Below are 26,309 nucleotides of genomic sequence, written 5' to 3'. Positions count from 1 at the left end.
AATTTCACCCGTCCGCTTTCCCAAGTACCATGGACCCAATGAGGATTGCAGGATATAGTGTAGAATTAGGCATTAATAATGGAAAGGGAAGGGATGCGACCTGGAGTTGAGACATTGATTAAGAGAGCCTCTCCCAAAATGCTTTGCTCCCTATGTCACTGCTTGGGCACAGTGAAGTAGGAGTTAACAACAACAGTAAAGAAAAAGTGGGGACATTATTAGTATCAATCAGTAGCTGGCAAAAATCAGATAGACTGTGAGTTTGTCCACCTAGATTGGTTGCAACTTGAAGGCCAGGAGTGCAGTTTATACTCTTTTTTTGGGGGATGGGAGATGGGTGGGTAGTGGTACTCACAGCATCTTGTTCAATAAATAGCTGTGTTTTTTCTTTCTTTTTTAAGAAATGTCAGATCCTGACATTCCACAGAATCACAGTATTCAGGAGTTGGAAGAGACCTCACAGACCTTCTAGTCCAAGGATGGGGAACCTTCGGTCTCGAGGCCACATGTGGCCCTCTAAGTCTCAAGTACAGCCCTTTGGCGAAATCCAAACTTCACAGCACAAATCCCCTTAACAAAAGGCTTTGTTCTGTAAAACTTCGACTCAGTCAAAAGGCCACATCCGAGGACCTAGAAGGCCACAGGTTCCCCACCCCTGTCAATCTGTTTATCCATGAGGATGAAGCCACTAGGCCATAAACTGGAGCCCTGGAGAGCCTTCTCTGGACAATTCTCAATTTGTCAATGTCCTTCCTTAAACATGGCCCCCAGAAAGGAACACAATGATCTAATGATGTGGTCTAACCAGGTCAGAGTACAGTGGGACTGTGGTTGCCCCAATACATGGATCACAAAAGCAAATTAGCTGTATGGCTGCCATATCGCACCATTGACTTATTCCAAATGTATTCTTGGCTAACAGGCCCAGATTTTTTTTCACTCATAGGAACTCTTGTCTAGCTCTACTTCTCCCATCTTGGATTTGTCAACTTGGTTTTTTCAACCCAATTGTAAGACTTTACAGATCTAATCCTTCTCACTCTGCTCCCCACCTCCAATTACTTAGAAGGGTAGAGATTGAAAAAGGGGATGAGATGATAAGTGAAGAGAGACTCACCTAGAATAAAGAGGTGTCACACTCAAGGTCACAGAGGAAAGGAATTTGAGGACATCCTGCCCAGGGTGGTTACTGAGTCTATTTATCCTGTTACATGAAGAGGTGGAAAAGGTCAAAGGTTTCTGAGAGTTCCATGCCTCAGAATGAGCCAAGCTCCTAAATTGACCTAGATTCCTAGTCTGTTCCTCATGATGTGAGGATCAAGTTCAGAGTCCCTTGAAAGTGTCTGTCTCAGGGGGCAGCTAGGTGGCACAGTGGATAGAGTACAGGCCCTGGAGTCAGGAGGACCTGAGTTCAAATGTAGCTTCAGACCAAACACTTGACACTTACTAGCTGCGTGACCCTGGGCAAGTCACAACCCCAAATGCCTTAAAAAAAAAAAGTGTCTATCTCCTCATCTAGTGAATTGAGCAATGAGGGTCTATACTCTTTTGCCTGCCCCAAAGAGAGCAGTAAAGGAATTGAAACAAAATTAAAGAAAAACAAACTATACATTTCTTAAAATGCCTGGATTTTATGCCAGTCAGCCAGTCAATAAATATTTATTTACCTCTTACTATGTGCTAGGCATTGTTCTAAGGGCTGGAGAACAAAGAAAAACAAAAATATTGTCCTGACCCTTACAAAGCCCACATTCTAATGGGGGAGACAATATGAAAACAACTAAGTACATGTAAGATATATACCGCGTAAACAGAAGGTCATCTCAGAGGCAAGACTCTAGCATTGGGAACGGAGAGGGCACTGGGAAAGGCCTCTTGTGGAAGGTAGAATTTGAAATGAGTCTTAAAGGAAGCCAGGGAGGCTAGGAACCAGCATTTTAGAAGGGAGAGCATTCCAGGTATGGAGGACACAATCACTGAAAAGGTACAGCATCAGGAGATGCAGTGCCTAACATGAGGAATAGCAAGTAGGCCAGTATAGCTGGAGGGAAGGAAAGTCTGAGAAGACTGGAAAGGGAGGAGGGGGTCAGGTTGTGAAGGACTTTAAATGTCAAACAGAGCATGTTATATTTGATCTTGGAGGTAATAGGGAACCATTGGAGCTTATTGAGTGACATGGTTAGACCTTCATTTTAGGAAAATCACTTGGGCAGCCAAGTGGCTGGATTGGAATGGGGAGACTTGAAGCATGGAGGAGACTAACCAGAAGGCCCTTTCAATAGTCTGCATATGAGGGGATGAAGACCTAAACTGGGGTGATGATTGTGTGAGAGGAGAGAATAGGATATACGTGGGAAATGTTGTGAAGGTAGAAAGGACAAGAATTGGCAACAAATCGGATTTGTGAGATAAATGAGCGTGAGGAGTCACGGATGACACTGAGGCTCCTTGCCTGGGTCAAACTGTGGTGTCTTATAAGAAAGCTAGGAAGAAAGGAAAGGGTTGTCTGGGGAGGCACTGAGTCTGTAGCCTAGTTTGTAGATGTTTGAAATGTGTTTATTATGAAATGTGTTATAATTATTATGCACTGCTTATCTATTCTATGCTAAGAGGAAATTCTGCAGAGTTTGAGCACAGGTGTTGGTCTTCATGGATGGTCAATTCCATTATGCCAAGGATGGTAACTAGCAGCCACTGAAATACAACAAATTAAGAAGAAAGAAATGGGGTTTCACTAGTGAGTGGTGAATTAGAAAAAATAGAGCTAATTTTGATTGAATAGATCCATAAATTCCCATACTTGTTTAATGCAGTAAGTCAGGATGCTCCAAAGAAAGAATTGGAGTTAAGGGAAAGAAAATTGCTGTCTGGTGAATAGAGAAAGCATAGTAGTTACTCAGTCCTTTTACTCAGTGGGGCATATGAAACTGTCAGGGTAGACGTGGGGCTCCTCTGTGAATTATAATAATAGCTACTATTTACATAGAGCTTTAAGGTTTGCAAAATGCTTTACATCTGTTATCTCATTTGATCCTCACAATAACCCTTGAGGTAAGGCCAATTATTATCTCCATTCTGCAGATGAGAAGACCAAGGCTGAGAGATTAAACGACTGGCCCATGGTCACACAGCTTATCAGTGTCTGAGGCAGGATTTAAACTTCATGTCTCCCTAAATCCAAGTTCACCACTCTATCTGATGGGGTGCTTGAGTATTTGTGCTTGGACCCCAATTTCTCCCTAGCCCCAGAAACACTATCCTTGGCAATTTCCTTACATCCCAAAGACCCTATCTCTGGCAGTGACTCATGAGTGGGCCCAGTGAGGCAAACTATCTTTCCCTGTTACAAGAACAAGCCGACCTCTGTAGAATTTCCCTTGTACTGTCTTGTATCAAGAGAACTATCACGTACTGATTCCCACAATTATCGTGTACAATCCAGGGGTCAAGTTATAGACATCAACTCCTGAAGCTATCTTGTCACAGATATTACAGACCAAAAATACACCCCTTAGAACCCCTTCCCCAGTTTCCAGTAGTGAATGATGTAGTTGTATGTTGTCACCTAATTAGCATACTTGGCACGTAATCTACTACTTTTCCCATATAAGCTTTAGTATCGTTCTTGTTAGGTGGCAGGTTCCTTAAGAATTCTTGTCCGATAAAAAGCATAACAATAAACTTTTGACAATTTGACAAAGATTACTTGAGTTTGTGAATTCATTCCAGATGACCCCATCCTATACTCCGGTCCTTGAGGGGTCAAAATCTCTTGGTCCCACCACATGCACAATCCCACCTAAGCTGCTGCCTAACAGCCATCCACCACCTAGAGTTGGAAAATTTGTCTCTTTTTAGAAGCAACGACCACGTGCAAAGGGGGAAACAAAACCATTATCTCTACCTACACCATCCAAGAGAGAATGCCAATCAGAGATGGCAAATGCAGATGGATGGAATTAATTATGTGGCTTCACCATGACCCCTAGGCAGACACATATACTCCCAGTTCTGAAAGCCTTTATGAGGGGAGTGTTTTAGTGAATGAGAAGAATGAAGAAATGCAGAGGGTAAAGGAGAGAGGAATAAAGAGAATTACAGAAAAGTAGAAGAGAAAGAAAGACCAAGACATGGGTAAATAGAGACAGAAGAAGAAGGTGACACAGAAACAGAAGACTAAATACAGATGAGATAAAATGGTTGTTAATTCATCTCTCCCTAAAGTTCTTTGTTTATACTTACATTTGTATTTCTATAGCTTCAAGGATACACATAATTTCCACAGCATTTGTTATAGACCTTGATAAGTATGTGTGTTTTTGTTATGGTATCTTTGTATTTGGGTGTCTACCTCTGCTTGGATCCTTACTAATATAAGTGTGGTCCCTCCCCTCCCCAGAGCCGTGTCTGCAGTGGTGCCTAATAAAAGTGCTGGAGTTCAATAAAGGTTTATTGTTGTTGTTGTTGTTGTCCTTATTGACAATAAAAGTAATGACAGTCTCTCTGTGTGCATTTTATTTGTGTAATTCTTTATCCATGAATATCTGTGCCTGGCTCTATGAGGTATATGAAGTTAACTAAGCACATTTTGTCAGTGTTATCTGTATCTGTATGAGTGTGTGTGTGTAAGTGTGTAGCTGCTTATCCCTGATCATAGTTGCATGCAACTGGGTGCTTATTTATTTATAAACCCTAGAGGGTAATCATAAAGAGGGACCTAGCAGGATGAGCAAAGAAATGGAAAGAAAGAGAGAGTGTGAGGACAGAGAGACAAGGGAAGGGAGAGAACACCTGAATGACAGATTGGCAGAGCCAGAAAGAAACAAAAGGAGAGAGGCAGAGGAGCACCTAAGTAGATGGAAATAAAAGTAGAGAAATAAGAAGAAAGAAAAGTGACAACAAAACATAAATGGAGACAGAATGAGTGATAGTGAAAAGCCATGTAGAAATGCACAAACATGTCTCCGATGGAGACAGCCAGCCAGAGAGACTCCCAAAGATCAGAAACTTGGTGGAAAGCTATATCTGGGAGGTCCCACACTAGAATTCTGTTGCATCTGGACAGAGGGGGACTCCGGACTGGTGAGATTTCAGTTGATTCACAGGAGTTCATGAACTAACTTACAGGGGTGTGTGTGTGTGGGGGGTGTTTAGTGAAATCTTCCCTGGACTCCAAAGCAAAAAGGATCCTGGAAAGACAGTAGAATGAGTGCTTGATTTGGAATTGGAGAACCCATACTCAAATCCTGACTCAGTCACTATCTCTGTGATCCTAGACAAATCATTTAACCTCTCTAGGCTTAGGTTTTCTCATCTTTGAAAGAAGATTAAGCTTAGATGACTTTTAAGTTTCTTTCCAGCTCTAAATCTATGATCCTAGATTTCTGCTATGGCTTAGGAATCTTTACTTAGCTGGTGTGGAAGGTCCTAGGAGGTCTGTCAGGTAAAGATGTGAGTTCAAACACCATTTCTGTTATTTGCTAACTGGGTGACCTTGGGCAAGTCACTTAACCTCCATGTGCCTCAGTTTTCTGATCTGTAAATGGCAAACCACTCCAGTATCTGCCTAAAAAACCCCAAATGAGATCACAAAGAGTCAGATGTGATTGAAAAAATGACTGAACAAAAAAAAGAAAAGAATACATTGGACTAGATAGTCTTTGAGATCCCTCTAGATCTGTACTATGAACAGAGGCAAAAGGAGTAACTAGGAGAGGAAGAGGAGTAGAACATTTATTGGGTTTGGACACAGATGGCCTGGGTTCAAATCCCACAGAACTGGTGCCATTGACAAGGTCCTTGGAGTTATAGTCAGAGCACATGGAACCTAATTCTGAATCTGCCACTTACTACTTTTTGATGCTGAACAAGTCACTTAAACTCTCTGGGCCTCAGATTCCTCATTTGCAAAATGAGAGAATTGGTCTAGATCAAGGGTGGGGAACCTGCCAAAAGGATTTGTTATGTGAAGTTGAGATTCAGTCAAAGGGCCAAACTTGAGGACCTAGAGGACCACATGTAGCTTTAAGGCTGAAGGTTCCCCACTCCTGTTCTAGATGATCTTTAAGGTTCTTTCTAGCTAAATAAATAAATCTATGGCCTGCAGAATGAAAAGGTTGGATCTCCAAGATCTCTTTTATTTTAAATCTTACGAGCTAATGAACTGGGAGACAAAGTAAAAAAGTCATTCATTCAACATTTATTGAGTGCTGTGTATTTGGGACAGTGCTAGGGTTGTGGATGCTTAAAAGATGAGTAAAACACGGTTCTTGCCGTCAAGAAACTTATAGATCTGTAGGGATATACGTCTTGTTCATAGCACAGAAATAATTATAGCAAATGAGAGTATTAATAAATTCTTAAGACAATATAAGCACAGTGCCATGAGAGTTTAGAGGAGGGAGAAATCTCTTCTAATTGGACAGATCAGAGAAGGCTTAATGGAGGATGAGGAATCTGAGCAGTCTTGAATGATGGGCAGGGTTTGGAAAAGTGAGAATGGAATGGAAGAACAATCCATTAGTAAAGTAAAAGAAGGTGAACAAATGAGAGAGAATCCTAGTATGGCAAAGATGAAGGTGGTACACAAGACATCCTTCCCTCCTACTCATGAACCAAAGTATCTTTGAAGTCAGGAAGATGGGGATAATGGAGATGCAGAGCTAGGAGTTAGAGCTACGTAGACGCATAGACACAACCAGAAACAGACAGAATGTCAGAGAATGCAGCACAGAAACCATCTGGCCTCTTCCAGAAACCAGCCTCCTGAACAACCGCTCCCCCGTCTGCGGCGGCCCGCCCCCCCTCGCTTCGGCCCCCAGTTGAAGAAGTGCCAGACACCTGGAATGACTCATGCCTTGAAGATGCTGGTGCAAACGCCAAGAGTGCACCTGGGCATTTTGCCCACCCTTCATTGGACAGATGCTAGCGGTGGGAAGAAGGCTGAAGTATAGAGACCACTGGGTAGATGGGGGGCACCAAAGAGGTTCAGAGTTACTTGGCTCTGCTTTAGCTCCACAGTGCCCCCTAGTGTATCTCTCTTTTGCCCTGGGGACCCAGGTGTCCTATCCTCTCCTCCCCCTTCCCCTTGGGAAGCCGGAGAACCAGATGCGCTGTTGCGCAAGGTCTCTGCCTGCTGTTTACCTCCCGCGGGGGCCTCCTCCCTGTCTATAAAGTCTGTGCGGAGCGGGGGAGACGCGGAGGGACAGAAACTGAGACTGTCGAAGAGAGGAAGACAGACTAAAAGAGATCCAGAACGGAGGGAAAGAGAAGCCCAGAAGCTAAGGAGGCAGAGGAAGAGAAATAGACAGATCTTGTATTGCGCTGGGGTGGGGAGAAAGAGAAAGAGTAAGAGTAAGGGAACCCACTGTGGGGGTCGAAAGAACATCAGGTGGACCCTTGCCACATCTCCCCATGGAGGTTTCGGAGTTGGGTCCCGGGCTGGTGGAGCGTTTGGAGCAGCTGTCGACTTGCCCGCTGTGTGGGGGCCCCTTCCAGGACCCAGTGCTTCTAGCATGCGAGCACAGTTTCTGTCGCGCGTGCCTGGCCCGCCGCTGGGGCGCCCCTCCAGGGCCCGGTGACACTGACACGGCGCCTCCCACGGTTTGCCCCTGCTGCAGTCTCCCGTGCCCTCGCCGCAGCCTGCGGTCGAACGTGCGCCTGGCAGTGGAGGTGCGGATCAGTCGCGGGCTGCGGGAGAAGCTGGCAGAGCCCGGGGCTCGGACCGGGAGGCGCCGTGGGGGACGTATCCCTACCATGGGCTGTCAGGATCCTCACGGAGAGGTGAGGACTTGTCCCTGGAAAGATGGGCGGGCTAGTAAGAGCTAGGGACTAAGGTTCAGAGTGAAGAGAACTGGATACTGGGAGGCTGTTATGTATGCCTGGATCTGGGGGCGGGAGGGAGCGGGGTAGGCTGGTTTACTTGGCTTCCAAGGGAAGTGTGGGGGCAAGAACGGGGTACCGAAGGAGATAGAGGCTGGAAGGCCGTTTGGAACACACTATGGAGTGCTGAAAGTTGGAGATGAGAGAGAAGGGTGGAGTCGAACTTGAGGAGAGAAGGAGGATTTGGGGGAAGGGCAAGGAAAGTAGATTTCAGCTGGGGTCCTGGGATGAGTGACGGTTGAACGCCGGAGATCTTAAATGGAAAGAAAGATCAGAAAGTGCCGGGTCCAGCACTTGGGGCCTGAGAGGCAGGTGGGACCTGGTAAAGGAAGGCGAGGTGGAAAATGAGAGGTGTGGGCACTTAAAATATCTGAGCCCCGAGAAGGGATTTGGGGGTATAGGGAAAAGCAGGGAGTTAGACAGATTCTTGGATGGACTGTAGGATTTCCTGAACACAGCTGGCATCTGTGAGTGAGTGCTTGGGCTTGTACACCTGGGCTGGAGTAGAAGCCTGGTTGTTATTGTTGTTGATCTGTCCTTCCCAGAATACTAGGTGGGGATTGGGGGAGGGGAGGGGGTGAGAGGAGGTGAAACCAAGGCTGAGGGCAGCAATCTGGTGTATGGGTTCTTTGGTTTTCACCTTGAATCCTGGCTACCTGGTCCCAGGCCCTCCATTCCCCTTGAGGACCCAGGTAATCTGGTCCTTGGCCTCCTTCCCTTCCTGGGACAGAGGAGTTTAGAATCTCTAGCAGCCCTAGCCACTTCCGCCCTTTGAAGCTCTCAGAGACCTAATTAGTCTTGTGGCAATTAACATAATGAGGCTAATTGCCTCCTCATCCCCATTCCACCTTGGCTCCAGCCAAGACTGGTCCACACCCTTGCCAACAGCAAGAGACCCCTGACTGAGGAAGCTTGGGGCACTTCTCCCTGTTTCTCAGACTTCTCAAGAAACTATGTGCCTCAGTCTCTTTAGCCTCTGTTGGGGGCCACACCCCACATCTAAATGCCTCTTCAGGTTGTTGGGGAGTCCCAAAGTTTAGAGAGGCTAATAAACACTATTAGGGTTTTATGGTGAGAGGGGAAGCAGCTTTTATTAGAGAGCCTGGGAAAGGGATGGGGGGTGGGGTGGGGGGAGAGGTAAGGGAATAATGCAGCATGAAAAAAAGTTCTATAAGCAAAGAGGCTTCTAATACCTCTCTAACAGAAAAGTTTGAGGAGTTGTTTGTTGAAATAAAGTTCTGGAGGATATGGCCATGTAATATGGTGAAAGATCAAGGAAGAAAGGATGAGCCTAGCCAGGCTGGGGTAGGATAAAGGAAATGACAATGTAAGAGGTTTGATGGGTGGGTCGAGAGACAGACATATTGAGGGGAAAGGTTGGGGATTGTACCTTTAGAGTTAGAAGGGACCTTGGAAGTCATCTAGACCAACTTTTTCATTTTACAAATGAGGAAACTTCATCCCAGAGATATGAAAGATGACTTGCCCAAGGTCATTCAGGTAGTGGCAGAGATGGAATTCCAACTTTCTACCACATTGTGCTGGAAAGTATTGAGAGGGGGATAGCCCTGTGAGGGATGGAATGGGAAATCTCTAGAACAGGAGTTCTTTACCTAGGTTCACAGACTGGATAGCTTTCAAGTGGTCCATGAAAGTGGATTAAAAAAATACATCTTTATTTTTTACCACTCTCTAACTGAAACTTAGTATTTCCTTCAACTATTTAAAAACATTTTTCTGGGAAGGGGTCCATAGGTTGAAACAAAAAATGGTTAAGAACACTTGCTCTAGAAAAAGAGTTCCTCCAAAGGAGGAAATGGGGTAGGACTTGAAGGACTGGGTCCTGGGATAGGGTCTTCCACAGCATCAAAGCCTAGAGCTCACCTGTGTTTTCTCTTCTACCCCACCCCTAGGATGTGAGGAAGACATGGAGAAGGTGAGTTCAACTCTGGATGTTCCTCTTTCCCTACCAATCAAGTGAGATAATATGTGAAAAGTACTTCTTAAATCTTATCTTGATATAACAGCAACTGTTATTAATAAATAATAATAAAAATTCCTTAGCCTCACCTATTATGGTCTTCCCTCCCACCTCTATTTCTTCTTTCTCCATGATTGATTAATCATGAAGCAATGAGTTCACCCATGCTGTACCTTTTTACCAATTACCAGTAGCAGGACATTTAGGCTTTCAGAATGAGGGTTAATGGGGTTTTTATGTGCGTGTCTATAATAACTACACCTTTCCCAGACTTGATGCCACAAAGCCCAAACCAGCGGAATCAGATGAGGACATCCCAGAAGATTATCCTGTGGTCAAAAACATGCTCCACAGACTCACAGGTGAGTTGGAAAACGGGAACAGGGAACCTAAACCAAGACTGGGGAGGTTCCTCAATCAGGAAGTCCTTGTTGATGTCTAACCTCAGTTGCTCTTCTCCCCTTACCTAGGTCCCTCTCCCTTTTTACTCTGCCCCACCCCTTCCCCAGTCACCTTATATTCCTAAGATCCCTTCTTCTCCTCCTTCCTACACCATTATTTTACCTTCTTAGGAAGTATCCCCTGGCAACTGAGGAAGGCCATACCTGTATTATTATTATTATTATTATTATTATTTTGGCTAGACAATGGGGTTAAGTGACTTGCCCAAGGTCACATAGCTATTAAGTGTTATGTGTCTGAGGCCGGATTTGAACTCGGGTACTCCTGAATCCAGGGCCGGTGCTCTATCCACTGGGCCACGTAGCTGCCCCCATACCTGTATTATTTTGGTCAGAGATTATTAACCTTGTTGGAGGTACCCAAAGAAAAAGATTCTCCACTTATTTTGGTCACTGACCCCAACCATCACAGGACTCCTTCCCTTCACCACTGGTAAAGATGTCCCTCCTTATGTCTGTCTTCTGGCTTTCCTGCAAATTCCTTTTCTCTCACTACAATCACCACAGAATGTGCAGCACAGTGACTGCTTATTCTTGTCTTCATGGGTAATGCCACCTCCCCACTCCACTCAGGAGTTAGGTCCATCCACCCCATTGTGTTTCAGTGGGTGGGTGGGCTGGTTTCTCAAGATACCTCAGATTCCTCCTCAGCTCTCACTCCTGGTCCTTCCCTCCTAGCTCCTCCACCTTAGGTTCCTGGTATCAATTGCCTTCACTTGGTTTCCACCTTCACGGTCCTGTTGGCCCGGCTCCCTCAGCTCCACCCAGATTTAGTTGAAGCTATTTCCCCCACCCTTTTCTTGGGAGCCTCCTCTCGCCTTCCCCACACTCACTCATTTCCGACAGGACCCTCAGTTCTCTGCTGTCAGTTCCGTGCACGATGCCCCAAATGGCACTCCAAACACAACCACCATTCTCAGCCCCCATTCTTTTTCCTCTTCCTCCGCCTTCAGTAATTCAACTGTCTTTTGATTTTCCATCTCTTTCCAATAGCTTCCTCAGCTCCTCCCTGGCTGGCTTCCGATCTCCCATCCTGGACACCCACCCCCACCCCCACATTCACCATCCTCAGCTCTATTAAACTCTTCGTGTTTTCTCTTCAAACTTTATCTCCTTTCCATTCCCAGCCTTCATTTTTACTTTTTTTCTGACAGGCCCCTTTCGCCCTGGGTAGCAGAAAGCGCACTAGATTTGGAATAAGTGGACCTGGGATTCTAAGCTGTTTTCCCCATTTTTCTTCGTCTGTCAAATGAGGGTTAGCTTATATGATCTCTAATGGCCCTTCTAAATCTTAAGATTCTTCACATGTATCTTCCCTTCCTTGCTCCCCAATCCACCAACCAGCGGACTTGACTCTGGACCCTAGCACTGCACACCGTCGCCTCCTTGTGTCCCCGGATGGTCGAAGCGTCTGTCTAGCCCCACCTGGGACACCCGCACCACCGGATGGACCAGCCCGCTTCGACCAGCTCCCGGCTGTGCTGGGCGCACAAGGCTTCAGAGCTGGACGGCATTGCTGGGAAGTGGAGACAGCTGGCGGAACCTCTTCCGGGGAGTCCTCTGGTGAAGAAGACAACAGAGAGAGCCGCTACGCCGTCGGTGCGGCTGGAGAATCTGTGCGGCGCAAGGGCCGCGTGGGGTTATGTCCCGCGGGGGCCGTGTGGGCTGTAGAAGGCCGTGGGGGCAGGTTATGGGCACTGACAGCCCCGGAGCCTACGCCCTTGGGGGGCGGAAGGCCCCCGCCACGGAGAATTCGCGTAGACTTGGACTGGGAAAGGGGCCGAGTAGCTTTCTATGACGGCCGTTCCCTTGACTTGCTTTTCGCCTTCCAGGCATCCGGGTCCCTTGGGGAGTGTGTCTTTCCGTTGCTCTGCACCCGGGACCCCCGGACCCCACTCCGTATAGTACCAGCTGATGGCTGATCCCTCCACCCTGCACTTTTACTAAGGGATTCCGCGCTCCTCAGTAACCACTTGCAGACTCTAGCTCTCCTGGACTTGCGTCGCCTACTCCCAAGAAATTCCCAACTCCCTCCCGGCCAATTTCAGATCAAGTCTGTATAGCTCGATATGTAAACTTGAGATCCATTTCCCCCCCAAACCTCAAAGCTTCCTATCCTAGAATTCTAATATGCTATACTTCTGAGTAAAGTACTTTCTAAATAAACCTACAAACCACTATCTTCCTACATCCCATAGACCACTCTAACTCCACCCACTTCCACAATCAGGAATGCTCCCGTACTTAGTTCGCTTCCTACTAAGCCCCGCCCAGCTGGAGAAACTGCTTTCCCAGCAGGTCCCCAGGACTTTTCACTCTTCCATTCCCTTTCCTAGAAAGTATAAAAGGTACTATTTTTCTCAACTGTTTTCAAGACCCTTTTCCTGAGGTCGGTTATTACTTGCCTTCTTTTTCCTGATGAGTAATTTCTACCCTGCAGCAACCTGTAAGGTCTTTCTACCATCCAAATTTCTCTGATCTTACCCACTTGAGGATAAAGCTCTCTTATACTCACTGCCTCCCTTTCCTCTGAGGTCTGGCTTGATGCTATGCAAGCCCTCTCCTACATTCTTCCTACTTCTATTCAGGATGGGGTACATGGTACTACCTCTCCCCACTCTGGGGGTTCTGGGCACAGCCCAAACTAACCCTCTTGTAAATACTCCCTTTACTATATAATTGGCCCCATATTTGACACATTCTGTGATGTTGGGTTATTTATTTTGAGAGCCTGTAGCAATAAATGAAATCTCAGTGAAGAGGTGGAGTTGGTTGACCTTTGCAGATAAGTGGAAGAACACAGGAGACAGTGGATGACTCACTCCCAGGTATCAAGTAGAGGGGCCTATTAGTTGGTGTTGCTCTTCTGGGCTTATTTGGGATTTGGGTGGGTAGAATACCAACATCTTTGATCCCTCTCATCCTCTCCTAGGTTCCCCTTAATATTATGCTGGATCCAACCTCTGCAATGGGAAGACCAGAAAGCTGAGGGAATCAAATCCAGGCAACCCAGAATTTCAGCTTCCTTTGCCAAAAGTCCTAGAAAGGACACAAAAACTGGGAGAGACTGCCCTTCTCCCTTCAACCCCTTCTGAAGACGTTTCGGGGAGCAGTAGTTAAGAGAGGGATGAGGAGTGGGAACTCTCTGCTGTCAGCCTCTTTGGAAGGGGCAGACATTTTCCAACCTACTGATGAGATTTTAAGACATAACCTGAATCCCTTCCCAGCTGATGAGTAAGAATTAGGATTGCATAATACTTTGGAGTAGGTGTTTTAAGCCAGGATTAGAGTTCAGCTTGGCAGCAGGGCAACTGGCCATTAAGGGGAATGGACATCTGGGTCTTGGATGGGACAGAGGCCTGGCAGTGAAAGCTGGGGTTATAATGAAGCCCACTCTGAAGTGTGCTAGAGATTCAGAGAACAGGGGATTGAGGGTTGGGAGGATTTGAATTCCAGGAAAGGGAATTTGGCAGTGAGAACAAAGGGCTGGATAAGAATGGGGCTGGAGATTAGGATAAAAGATGCCTGGGTCCCTGAGAACAGGGATGGTATGGAGGAAGAGGAATGAGAGCTGAGGGAGCTAGATGCCTGAGTCCCTCAAGGGTAGAAGGAGCCTGGAAGCCTGGGTTCTGGAATAGCAGCAAAGTCAGGACTCCAGGATTTTTGCCTGTCTTCCCCTCCCCATTCCCTCCAGCAGGTAGAGGAGAGGCAAGGTGAGGGGATGGGAGGGAGTGGGGGTGGGATCAAACCATGGGTTTAATCCCCAAGTAGTGACACAGACACGTTCAGGTCCAGATAAACGGAGGGACAAGGGAAGGAGAGTGAAGCTCAGTGCTGCATGGGCCCAGGTGGGGGTTGGGAGGGGTTAGGGAGGTGGGAAAGAGTGGTTGGGGGCCCAGTGGCGATACGACGCTGTCCCTTTCGGTGGCCCCGAACACAGTGAGTGTGACCACAGCCTTCATCATCTTCATCATCGCTCTCTGTGGAGCTCTCACCAAAGGCCCGAGGCTTTTCGTAGATACAGCAACCTATGGAGGGAGGCAGTCAGAAAGAAAAGAAATTCAGCTCTTCAACTCAACTCCTCCTTTACTCCACTCCTCCCCTTAGACCAAATGGAATATTTCCCTTTACTGTATAATTGGCCCCATATTTAACACATTCCATGATGTTGGGTTATTTATTATGACAGCCTGTGTCAATAAATGAAATCTCTGTGAAGAGGCAGAGTTGGTTGACCTTTGCAGGTGAGTGGCAGAATATGGGAGATAGTAAACAATGTACTCCCGAGATTGAGTGGAGGGAGGGGCAGCTAGGTGGCCTAGTGGATAGAACACTGGCCCTGGATTCAGGAAGACCTGAGTTCAAAACCGGCCTCAGACACATAACACTAGCTGTGTGACCTGGGCAAGTCACTTAACCCCATTGCCTAGCACCCCCCCCAAAAAAAAGATTGAGTGGAGGAACCCACTTCTACTTGTACCCTCCTCTCCCTCTGCAGAGTAAAATTCTTTGAAGTTTTCATTTCTCTCCTAAAATTCAGGCATCTAGTCCCCTATCTCCTGGCTCTTCCCTTAGAGTATTGGGGATTCTTCCACTACCCACTCTCTCAAAGTAGAAACACACCATGCTCCAATGCCTTCTCTCCTCCATTTCCACTAAAGACCTAGGCATTCCCCTAACATCACTGAACAACCATCAACAGGATCTGGGACATGTGTAAGACTGGGGAGAGAGGTAATGTCTGGGATTTGGAGGGTCTGAGTGCTTTAGGGACAGGCTGAAAGTACTGTAAAGATCCTGTAGGGAGGTTGCTACTCACATTTTGATGAACGGCGTCCTAAATGTTCATTATCCACAGTATCACTTGACCATTCCACCTTCTTGTCTGGCTTCCGTTTCCGAAGTTTAATAGTTAGGCTACGGTTTTCCTGGGAGGTGGGAGAATAGGGAGGAAGAGATTGAGGTGGAGTGATTAATTTCCCCATGTAAGTCTACTACTTCTTATCACTCTCCTTTGGGGGCTTCTAGTCAGTCTCCCCCTGCCCTGTTCATGTAGTTCATACCATAAACATTGTATTATATATCCTAGAGAGCTAGGAGATAGAGGTACAGGAGCACACTCAGGGTTTCTCAGTTTAACAGAAAAATATTTCTTTGGGGGTAATCTCTGGACCTTGGAGAATTACTCAACTAATGAAGGCTCAGAGGAAAGAAGTTATTACCCTCCATATGTTCCCTGAATGTTCATTCTAATCATTATTATTAATATTAAAAGTTATTTTTCCAGTCTCCGATGACATCTGAAGTTTCCTATGGAATCCTACTTGATTTTTCATGGCTAACCTCTCCATTACCCTCATCTCCTTCCAAATCCCTTTCTCTCCATCTCTACCTTTATGTTTCCACCTAAGTCAATGAGTAGAAGATGGGTGAAGTAGGGGATAAGATAGGAATCTCTTCTCTCTTTTCTTAAGCCGGGTTTTGACCATCCTATTCTCTTATTTTCATTCTCTTGCCTAGCATTCCCTATATCTCGTTCTAAGTCTAACCTCCCCAACCTCTAGCCTCATTAGTTTCCTAAACCCATCACGTCTCCCCATCTCATAGCCAAGCTGCTTCCTGACTTCAATTCCCTCTCCTTCCAGCTCCTTTTTCACATTTGATCACCCAACCCTGCCCCTCTTCCAAATCTTTCTTAGGAAAGACCCTGCCAAACACCTCATCTCCTGATCCTAACACCCCCATCCAATACTTCTTCCGTTCCCTGAAACTCCATGACGTATTCCTCCCAAATCGGCTCCCCACCGCTACTGACCCCTCCCCGTGGCCGCCCAATCTCCAGCCCAGCCTTTCTCTATCCTTTCCCTTCCTCTCCCCTCCGCATCCTTTTCCTCCCCCTCCCTTCCCCCATCCTTTCCCTCCCCCTCTCCTCCGTCATCCTCTCCCTGTCTACGCTATGTGCTCCACACCCCTGTCCTCCTCACGGGTTCGGTTGTCACAGTAACCGATGTCTCGGTGACGGTCTCGCTCAGCCCAGCCGTGGCCTCGGCCATGGCGGGGGCTGAGGGTGGGACAGGGACGTCGTGGGAGGCGTTATCTTCGTTTCCCTGGCTCTCTGAGTGAGTTTATGCCTCCGGTGTCGGGGGAAGTAGGAGTCAGGGTCGAGTTGTTGTTGCTCCTCTTTGGTCTCGACTTCCCCGCCCCCCGAGGACAAGCAGCCCACCCCCACTTCCGTCTCTTGGCTTCCGGGTATGACGTTCCTCCGCACCCGGCTTGTCCCGCCACCAATCGGAAACGGCCAAAGGCGCAGGCGCTCCAGAACTACTTTCGCCGTAATCAGTGAGCCGAGCTACTTGACCGAGAGCCTGTGAACGCTTGGGGGCGCCCGCTGGGTGAAGAAGGCGACGCAACTAGCAACTGTAAGGGCCAGATGCGCAAGCGCAGCAGAGAAGCTATCGTGAGGCTAGTGCCTGCTTGGTGGGTAGGAATGTGGTTCTGCACACGCACTAGCTGCTCTCAAACTTGTGCTGCTGCTGGGAAGAGAAAGGATCCCTCTGAACTTGAGGTACGGCGAAATCTTAGGTGCTCTCATCACAACAAACATCCCTTCCTCATTCAATGCAGGAATTGAGGCAGGAGGAAATGGGTGAGACTGTAATGGTCCGTTAAGAGCCAAAAACTCAGGTGTTTTGTCCAGGCTGTGATAACACTAACTAGCCGTGAGATTTGGAGCGCGCCACAAGTTCTCTAAGATGCTGTTTCATTACCAGTAAATTGGTCCTGCCTTCCCTCCTAGATCATGCAGTTTGATAGTGGATGTAGTTAATGTACACCCTAATTCGTTGAAATGCCTCAAGTCTTGAAAAAATTACCAATGATTACAGCGGTTGACATTGCTTAATATTGTGCAGTCCATCTCAGAGTTTCGTCCTCATCCCCGGCAACTAATGCTCGTGAAAAAGCTGCAATTATTTTCCTAATAATTTTTTGTAAGCTTTTTTCATGGTCATTACTCCTCCTCTGGTAGCACTTTCCTCCCTTTGAAATGGTGACACTGTAGCATGTCCTATACACTGCTCATGCCTTCTCAATCTTCCGTCTCGAGTTACCTCTTGCCTTCCGGGTTGCTGAATGACAAAGGATGTCACACTACAGATTTGTTAATCTCTGCTGGGTGGGTTCTCACTGCTGAATTGCAAATATTTTACTTTTCCTTAAGAGATTCTCCCCATTGTATTCCCCACGTGGGTAGTTTCAAACTTTCTTTCCTTAAAACACTTACCCCATTCTTCTTCCCTCCCCTCTCAGCAAAGTACCTTAACTGTGCTTTACTAATAAAATTGAGGTCATTCATTGAGTTACTTTTTTCCTCCAATTCTTCACTTCACATCTTCTTCATCACCACTCTGGTGCTTCTGTAAGAAGAGGTAGTTCTTCTCATCAAGGCCAACTCCTTCAACTTGTGCCCTTGATCTATCTCATCTCCTGCCATCTTCTTTTCGAGCTTTTCCCATTAATTGTCCCCTTTCTAATTTTCAATCTTACCATGCCCAGATTTGCTATTTCCTCAAGCTATCAATTATATATAGGGTGCCCCAAAAAGAGTTTAATTTTAAGCTAATAAAATTAATATGCAATAGCTTAAAACTGCACTAAGACTTTTGGAACACCCTTTATATGTATTCCTCTTTTTACTGCAAAACTCCCAGAAAGAAAAGCTATCCACAGTGGATACTGTATCCACACTGCATCCATTTAATCCTTTGCAGGCTGGCTTCTGAAGCCACCAACCAACTTAAACGGTTTGTCTGAAAAGTTACTAATGATCTCTTAATCTTTAAATTCAGTGACTTTTCCTCAGTCTTCATTTTTCTATTGACCTTAAGTATGACATTGTTGATACCCTCTACCCCCTCCCCCACCCTTCTTGAGTACTCTCCTTGGGTTTTCATGACACTGCTTTTATAGTTCTCTTCCAGTATGACCCTTCCTTCTCAGCCTCCTTCAATGGATTGATTGATTTTAAAACCTTTATGAATGGATGTAACCTAGAGCTGTTTTGGGCCATCTTCTGTCTTGATCTCATTAACTTCTATGAGTTTAATATGTAGATGACTCAAAAATGGAAATGTTTAGTCCTTATCTTTTACATGAGATCCAGTCCTGTATCACAAATTTAGCCTTACCATGTCTAAAACAGAACTTGTTCATCCCAAACCCCTATCTTTCCTCCTTTTGTTTGTGTTGTTATTATTCAGTCATGTCTAATTCATTGTGACCCCATTTAGGGTTTTCTTGGCAAAGATACTGGAGTGGTTTGCCATTTCCTTTTGCTCATTTTACAGATGAGGAAACTGAGGCAAAGAGGGTTAAGTGACTTGCCTAGGGTCACATAGCTAGTATCTGAGCCTGGATTTGGACTCAAGCCTTCCTGAGTTCAGGCCAGCATCCATTGTGACACCTAGTTGCCATTTTTGTTGATAGAATTACCATTAACAATGAAGTTCTCCTCTCCTCACCTTCACCTCTTGTAATCCCTAGCTTCTTTCCAGGTTCCAGTCACCTAAATTACCTATCCTGGCCCCAGCCTCTCTGCTGACTTCTAATCTTGAATCTCCAACTTTCAGACATCTCAAACTGGATGTCTAATAGACATCTTACAGTCAACATGTCCAAAACAGAACTCATTTATCTTTCCCCCTAAACCTAACCACACCTTACTTTCCTTATTACTGTATAGGGAAACACCATCCTCCCAGTCTCTAAGGCTCAAAACCCAGGAGTCATCTTTGACTTCTCACTCTTAGCCCCTATGCCCAATCTGTTGTCAAGGCCTGTCAATTTCATCATTGCAGCATCTCTCAAATATGCCTTTGTCTCTCCTCTGACACTGTACACCCCTCTACAGTGTCAGATCCGCACCCCTCTGGTGCAGGTCCTTATCACCTTATGCCAGGGTTATTGCAATAGTCTGCTGGTGGGTCTGCCCACCTTCTCTCCCTATTTCAAGCCATACCTCAAGTGTAGGTCCAACTATTTCACTCCTGTGAAGACAGGATAAACACTACTTGGTGTTCAAAGCCCTTTATAGCCTAGTTTCTACCTTTTCAGTCTTTTTACACCTTACTCTCCTTATTCTTTGATCCAGTGACATTGTCTCCTTTTTGTTCCATTAACAAGACATTCTATGTCTTGGCTATAGGAATTCTGACTGCCCCCCATTCCTGGAATGCTCTTCCTCTTGTCTACTGGCTACCTTTAAGTCATAACTAAAATCTCATTTTCTACAGGAAGCCTTTACTAACCTCTCTTAATTCTAGTGCCTTCCCTGTTAATTATTTTCTAGTTATCCTAAACATAGCTTGTTTGTATTTATTTATTGCCTTCCTCCATTCCCTCTGAGGGAAGGTACTATCTTTTGCCTTTTTGTATCCTCAGTTCTTAGCATAGTGTCTGGCATATAGCAGATCCTTGATAAGTGTTTGATCCTACATGACACCTATCTCTTGTTAGTGCTCTTCCTTCCCACCTTCACATTACTTTATACATTTTTTCACTTATCTATATACTCTTTCCCCTTCAGTAGAATGTAAATTCCTATAGAAGGCAAAGACTGACTGGGTTGTTGTTTTTTAGTCTTTGTATCCCCAGCACCTAGTCCAGTGTGTGGCATGTAGTAGGTACTTAATTATAAGCTTGTGAATTGAAATGAATACTGCAACACCTGATGACCAAATGTCCCAAAGGTGTGTTGCCTTTCATGTTGCCTTTGAACACAGGATAAAACTAATTCTCCTAACTCCTTTATTTACTTTTCCCACGAGAGCAAGTGCAGCATACTTCTAGTTTTATTCTCTGGTTTAATTTAAAATGAATGTAAAGACTGATACAATTTTTCTAGTAGTATGTTTACTTGTTGGTCAATGGACAAAGATCTCTATTTGAGTTCTTGTCTCTTGTCACTCTACCACTCTGACAGTGCAGAAAGGGGCCACTGTTACAGTGACAGCATTTCATATTTTTCTGTTTCATGGTTTGTGGTGGCCAAATGACTCATCACCAAATGGCAAGTCTATTAGGAATGAGCCTCTGGTTTCTTGGAACTAGGCTAGTCCTTGGAAAGCAGACATCTGTTTCTGGGATTGTATCTGAAGCCTTTCCAGCACGGTAGAACCTGCCAGAGCTTACACTTCGTAGCTCTCAAGAACCCAGGGGTCACCTCTGTACAATGATGATAACATAGTAGGGCTTCGTGAAGAAGAATGCCAATTGTCCAAGCTACGATAAACCTTTGGATAGACAACCCATTGAGCTTGTCATCTGTACTATATTTCTGGGGACCTTAAAAATGGATAATGAGCTAAATCTAGAATTGAAAAGAGAAGAGCTGGACTGCCTTGGGAAACTGCATAGTTCTTTTAATGGACCCCTCCAGGTTTTCTCAGAAACAAAGGCCCATTCTCCTAATTTCAATATTCTTCAGTGATGTAGTATGGTTGTGAGTAATGGAATCATATAGTCTCTAAAGTTGAGGATCACCCAAAGTGCACCTGAGGTTACACTCCATAGCCTTCAAGAACCCAGGTCACTTCTATATCATGAGCCATCGAAGCAGGACTCTGTGGAGGAAGAATGCTGAAACACATTACAAATGAGGAATTATGTGGGAGAAGTGGTATAAAATATGACATCAAAGAGTATGACCAGAATGAAGTGAACACAGACAACCAATGAACAAACATTGCTCCACACAATGGCAAAAGGATGCCAGAAGGGGTCCTGTGGGCAGGGATGGGTTACACTCTGTACCACTGGAGGGAATACCTAAATTGATGAGAATGAATATCCCTCTGAAGATATTTATGTTGCATGTGCATTACAGCTCATTTGATCCTCACAATAATTGCAAGGTAGTATATGTTATCCCCATTTCACTGATGAGAAAACTAAGAATTAGAAAAGTTAAGTAATTTATTCATGGTCAGTCACACAGCTAGTAATGCCAGAGGCAAGATACAAACTCAGCCCACTCCTGACTCTATATCCATTTCTCTTTCTCCCACAATGGCACACAGTAATAATACCAAGTAGCAGTATTACCTCAAGGACTCTATCACCCTGCACTGCCTTGCTCCTCTCCTCCACTCCCTTCCTGGGATCCTGACTACAAAAATCTGAATGGAAAACACACTAGAGGTTTACAGAAAATATATAGTTTAATCACATACAAGAAGATGAAAGACAAGGGAGGGTGATACCACAGTAGCAGACAGGGTCCAAGGTGTCAGATAAGGAACTCTAGAGACTCAACATTTAACTAGGGATTTACCTTTCAAATAGAAGGGACTGAGTCCAATAGGGTAGCTAGAGATCAAGAATCTTCTTTTTCTTGGAACCTAAAGAGAACAGATTGTCAGATTAGATAGAAAGTACTTCTTTGCAATCAAGAGAAGTCACACATCTTTCCCAATCTAATGTGTTTTCTCAGAAAAGACTCAACTAATTTGGGCTATGTGGAAACAGTGGGAGGAAAAGGATGACTGTAGTCAAGCTGGACCAGTGTTGAATGTGTGTTTATAATCATAATTTTCTCATTTAAGTGTCATGAGAACCCTGTGAAGTAAGTATTAAGATCTTAGAGAAGTTAAATGACTTACCCATGGTGACAAAGCTAGTAAGTATCAGAATCAAGATTTCAATTGAGGTCTTTATGAATCCCAGGCTGAGAACAAAATCCATGTGACATACTGTGGGCTAGGGCTTTAACTGAATCCAGATGTGGGATTCATGTCCTAACACTCTGGGAAGAGGAAGTTGGAGGAGAAGGAAAAAAGGAAATCCTTGCTCACCGGCAGTTAGTACAGGTATAGAAGACAGTCTGTCCTTCATCAGCTGAACGCATCTGCCGGGTGTGATATGCCATTCCCTCATGACCACAGTTGGAACAGCGCCTATCAATCTGAGAAATTAGTAGATTAGAAGGGACTCATAGCTCCCTGCTCAAAAACTTTCAGTGGTTCCTTAGTACCTATAGGACTTAATACCAACTTCTGAGGCATTTATGGTTTTCCCACCACAATCTGTCTCCAACTTATTAACTATTATTATATACTATTCCCTTGCTTGTGCTCTACAGCCAGACAAAATGGACTGCTAACTAGCTGTTTCCTGATCCTAACTATAGGCTACTGCCCATATCTAAAATGTTTTTCATCTTATACCCACTCATTGAAATGATTCTCTTCCTTTAAGGCCCAATGTGGTACAGGAGAAAGAACAATGAATTTGGATGTGAGATCAAATCTCAAACGCCCAACCCAAGAGCTGTTTGTTCCTAGGCAAGTCACAATCTGCCTGGGCCACAATTTCATCTTCATTGAATAAAATCAGTTAGATTAGATAATCTATAAGGTTCCTTCCATCTCTGGCAGCCTAAGATAGACAACTCCTCTATGAAACCTTCCCTTATCCTTCAGCTGAAATTGATCTCTACCTTCTCAAATTTTCTTGATGCATTTTGCATGAATTAGACTTAGTCTTTACCAACCCCCTTTGCCTAAAAATATTGCAGGCTCTTATTATATCTAATGATATGACGCCAGTATATAGAAAAGATAAATGTTTGTTGAATTTGCTGGGCTCGATCCATATGTTATGACTTCAAGACCTAACTTCCCATTGACCAGTGTATCTAATAGGGAATACCTCTTTCAGTCAACTCACCACTGGTCCCTGGAACTCGGGTCCGTCTTCCTCTGACACCATCAAAGCTGTTGTTCCCAATTTGTGGAATACGACTGAAGTCTCCACCACCTTCCCCTCGAACTCTGTAAGAGGAGGAGGAAGGCTGCTCGTTTATCAGGCACAAGGTGGGATCCTGCGCCGTGTCTTCCCCCACTCTCTCCGTCCCTAGGGGCCCCACCCCTTTGTTAATGACATCTTCAGGACTTTTCTCTGGATACCAGCTCGTCTCTCAACCTCTGGGGCTTCCCCCATAACCTTCCTGCACCGAGAATCCGCGCTCGTCCAAGCCTCTTATTCTAGAGGGCTCTTACCCCGCACGTCTATGGAGAAGCCACACCTGGGACAAGTTACTGTGTCCAAAGTTCCAGGAAGAGGCAAAATTGAGCCGCATTCGGGGCAGAAATCCGAGTCCGAATGGAAGCTGGAGGAGGCTGGAGGGCGGTCCATGGTGAAGAGCTGGGAGGAAGAGAGCAAGCAGGGGGGCATTCTTTTTTTCCCGCTGAACCTCGGGTCCCGGGAATCCCCTGCCTCCCTCCGCCCGCGACGGCCTCTCAATGCCCTCCCAAGCCCTGTCCCGACCGCAGTTCTCACCCAGTCTCCCAGGATTCCGGCTCCAGGAGCAAGCATGCGCCTGCAAACCCCGGATCGGACCAGAGGTGAGAAAGATCAGGACGATAGCTCGAGCCAACACGCCCGGGTCTGGGCGGGCCGGGGCGGGCGGGGCACAGCGTCACAGTGAAGCACGTGCACTCCTTCCGAATCGTGGCGCGTCGCGGGATTTTGGCGTCACTCGCAGCCCCGTCACGTCAGACGTACAGGCTGAATTTCTACACCTGTAATTGTTTTATAGTCCTTAGCAGACCTCTTTCGCCCCCCCCCCCCCAGCCCCGTTCCTCAGGTGCCCCAGGCCTCCAGGTATAATCTTCATCCCGGCAGTGTGACTTTAAGGACCACAACTCCCGAAGCCCTTGTCCCACTGCCGCAGTTGCCTGCTCTACACAGTAAAGAAATCTGGAGGCTTCCATGTTGGTACTGGAGCTGAACGCGCAGTGCCATGTAGGTTTTTTTGTTCACTTTCTCCCTTCCTAATCCAAGGGGTGGAGCCCTTAGGTGTTATTAATATAATCTCAGATTAATCAGTCTGCCAAGAGCAATAGGAGATCAGAACCCAGAGATGAGCATAATTTCATCTCTTCCCCCAACCCTAAACCATTTTTATAGAGGAAAATACCAGAAGCAAAGGAGTAAGGAGGATTTTATGAGAAGATACGATATTCCTGGAGTAGGAACGGCAAAATCCTATTTTCCCCCAGAGCAGTGAGGCCCCATCCTTTCCCTCTATGTTGATTAGGCAGCCCTTTTCCCCATATTCTTAGCCCTTGCCCCCATATGCTGAATAGGCAACCTCACCAATCCATAGCCCACCCTATCACCAGCGACCATGTGATTAAGGGACTTTCCCAAGACTGCCCAAGTGCAACGAGGCTCCTCAATGCCTGATAGTAGTTTAGGTGATGTCAAAGCCCCCATTTATATCTTATGAATACTGTAATGATAGGACTCTAGAGAGTGAAAGTATAGCTATGTCGTGTTTTTTTTTTTTTTTTTGCCTTTTTGGTGAGGCAATCGGGGTTAAGTGACTTGTCCAGGGTCATACAGCTAGTATGTGTCATGTGTCCGAGGGCAGATTTGAACTCAGGTCCTCCTGACTCCAAGGCAGGAGCTCTATCTACTGTGCCACCTAGCTGCCCCAAAGTATTGCTATTTCAAGATGGCCACCCGGAAGACCCAGACAGTGCAGGCCCAAATGATTTTTTGCTTGCATAGCACGAAGGTTATGCCATAGCAAATTTCCATAAGTCACTCTCCTGTTAACTCTAATATAAGCAAGTCCCCATGCCCCTTCCACCCAACCAACCAATATCCTGAGCTGTTTGGTTCCGTTTACTCTTACGACAATAAAGCCCTGCTTGGAAGGACTCTGGCCTTGGTATTCTTACTGGCTCCCAGCCGACTCTCCCACTGCATACTTATTCATTAGAAATTTGGGAAGGATAGGTGTTCTTGGAGGTCCATGTGGTTAAGTAAGGATGTAGTGAGTTATAAAAATATCTGTGAGATTCCAACTGGGTCATGTGCAGTATTAGTGGAACCCATTCTGGCTATCAAATTAATTGATCATTAGTAAACATTTCTAAAATAGGTTTGCTTTTGTAAGTGTAATTTTTGTTGTTCAGTCATTTTTCAGTAGTGTCAGATTCTTCATGGAATCTCAGATACTGTTAAAACTCACAATTTCCTTATTTAACTACAAGGACCTACAAGAATGATGCTACCTATGTAAGTGTAATAATACTTACCTAATGCTTATATAGGGGGCAGCTAGGTGGTACCATAGAGCACTGGGTTTGGAATCAGTAAGACTTATCTTTTTGAGTTGCAATCTGGCCTCAGGCACTTATTTTATTATAGCTGTGTGATCCTGGGCAAGTCACTTAACCCTGTTTGCCTCAGTTTTCTCATCTGTAAAACGAACTCTATCTTTGCCAAGAAAGCCCCAAATGAGGTCACAGAGAGTCTGATGCAACAGAAAAATGATCTAACAACAACAATGCTTATGTAAGAAATTTGTTACATAATTTGTAATTTGTAATTTTTTTAATATACTTAAATATGCCAGGCATATGCTTAGCACTGGAGATATAAAGAACATGCAAAAAATGGTCTGTGACCTCAAGAAGCTTACAGTCTAACAGGCGACAACACGTTGTTTGAATAGGCACATGTAGAATAGAGAGAATAGCCTTTGGGGGGAAGGTACTAGCATCTGTGAAGGGACCAAGAAAGGCCTCCTGCAAAAGGTGGCACTTGAAGTAAGTCTTGAAGCTGAGGATTCTAAGAGGTGTGGAAGTGAGGAGGTCAGAGGGCAGTCATTACAAAGGTGAGCAGATGGGAAATAGAACTTAAATGAATGAGGAATGTCAAATGGGCTGGATTGTAGAGTATGTGAGGAGAATAATGTGTAAGAAAACCAGTGTTATGGCCGACCTAACTCATATTGGAATGAAATGAAGCCCTCATAGATCCTTAGAATATAAGTTAACAAAATGTTTATTTAGCCATATCATATAAAGGATATTCAACAAGGATACTCCAGCATTTTAGCTTGCATAGACCAGGTACCCCCTCATCTCCAGGTGGAAATTTGTCTGGTCACCAGGGCAGAATGTGGTGATTCTTTT

At 45.4% G+C, this 26,309-nt stretch overlaps 3 protein-coding genes across 5 annotated transcripts; 1 reads left to right on the top strand and 2 right to left on the bottom strand.

The window, feature by feature from the left end:
• The first annotated feature begins 7,159 nt into the window (after positions 1-7,159).
• Positions 7,160-12,687, top strand: RNF39 (ring finger protein 39). Its single transcript, XM_027876252.1, has 4 exons — positions 7,160-7,782; positions 9,795-9,817; positions 10,133-10,224; positions 11,668-12,687. Exons 1-4 carry the CDS (start codon positions 7,414-7,416, stop codon positions 12,243-12,245), a joined length of 1,062 nt encoding a protein of 353 aa, XP_027732053.1. The 5' UTR covers positions 7,160-7,413; the 3' UTR covers positions 12,246-12,687.
• Positions 12,688-13,027: 340 nt separating this feature from the next.
• PPP1R11 (protein phosphatase 1 regulatory inhibitor subunit 11) lies at positions 13,028-16,532 on the bottom strand. 2 transcript variants are annotated; one of them, XM_027876255.1, is made up of 3 exons: positions 16,293-16,532; positions 15,143-15,251; positions 13,028-14,351 (listed from the first exon to the last, which is right to left on the bottom strand). In XM_027876255.1, exons 1-3 carry the CDS (start codon positions 16,374-16,376, stop codon positions 14,152-14,154), a joined length of 393 nt encoding a protein of 130 aa, XP_027732056.1. In that variant the 5' UTR covers positions 16,377-16,532; the 3' UTR covers positions 13,028-14,151. The 2 variants fall into 2 exon arrangements, with proteins under 2 accessions (XP_027732056.1, XP_027732057.1); XM_027876256.1 differs by having other exon boundaries at positions 16,308-16,528.
• A 4,184-nt stretch (positions 16,533-20,716) lies between these two features.
• ZNRD1 (zinc ribbon domain containing 1) lies at positions 20,717-23,794 on the bottom strand. Of its 2 annotated transcripts, none has more exons than XM_027876253.1 (6): positions 23,659-23,794; positions 23,379-23,523; positions 23,047-23,150; positions 22,173-22,282; positions 21,653-21,719; positions 20,717-20,958 (listed from the first exon to the last, which is right to left on the bottom strand). In XM_027876253.1, exons 1-5 carry the CDS (start codon positions 23,692-23,694, stop codon positions 21,695-21,697), a joined length of 420 nt encoding a protein of 139 aa, XP_027732054.1. In that variant the 5' UTR covers positions 23,695-23,794; the 3' UTR covers positions 20,717-20,958; positions 21,653-21,694. The 2 variants fall into 2 exon arrangements, with proteins under 2 accessions (XP_027732054.1, XP_027732055.1); XM_027876254.1 differs by having other exon boundaries at positions 20,717-20,942.
• Positions 23,795-26,309: the final 2,515 nt, after the last annotated feature.

The sequence above is a fragment of the Vombatus ursinus genome, unplaced genomic scaffold (genome assembly GCF_900497805.2).
Source record: "Vombatus ursinus unplaced genomic scaffold, bare-nosed wombat genome assembly UNPS02014811.1, whole genome shotgun sequence".
Lineage (NCBI taxonomy): Eukaryota > Metazoa > Chordata > Mammalia > Diprotodontia > Vombatidae > Vombatus > Vombatus ursinus.
The sequence above is the reverse complement of the archived record's forward strand: the minus strand, read 5'-3'. Positions and strand labels throughout refer to the sequence as shown.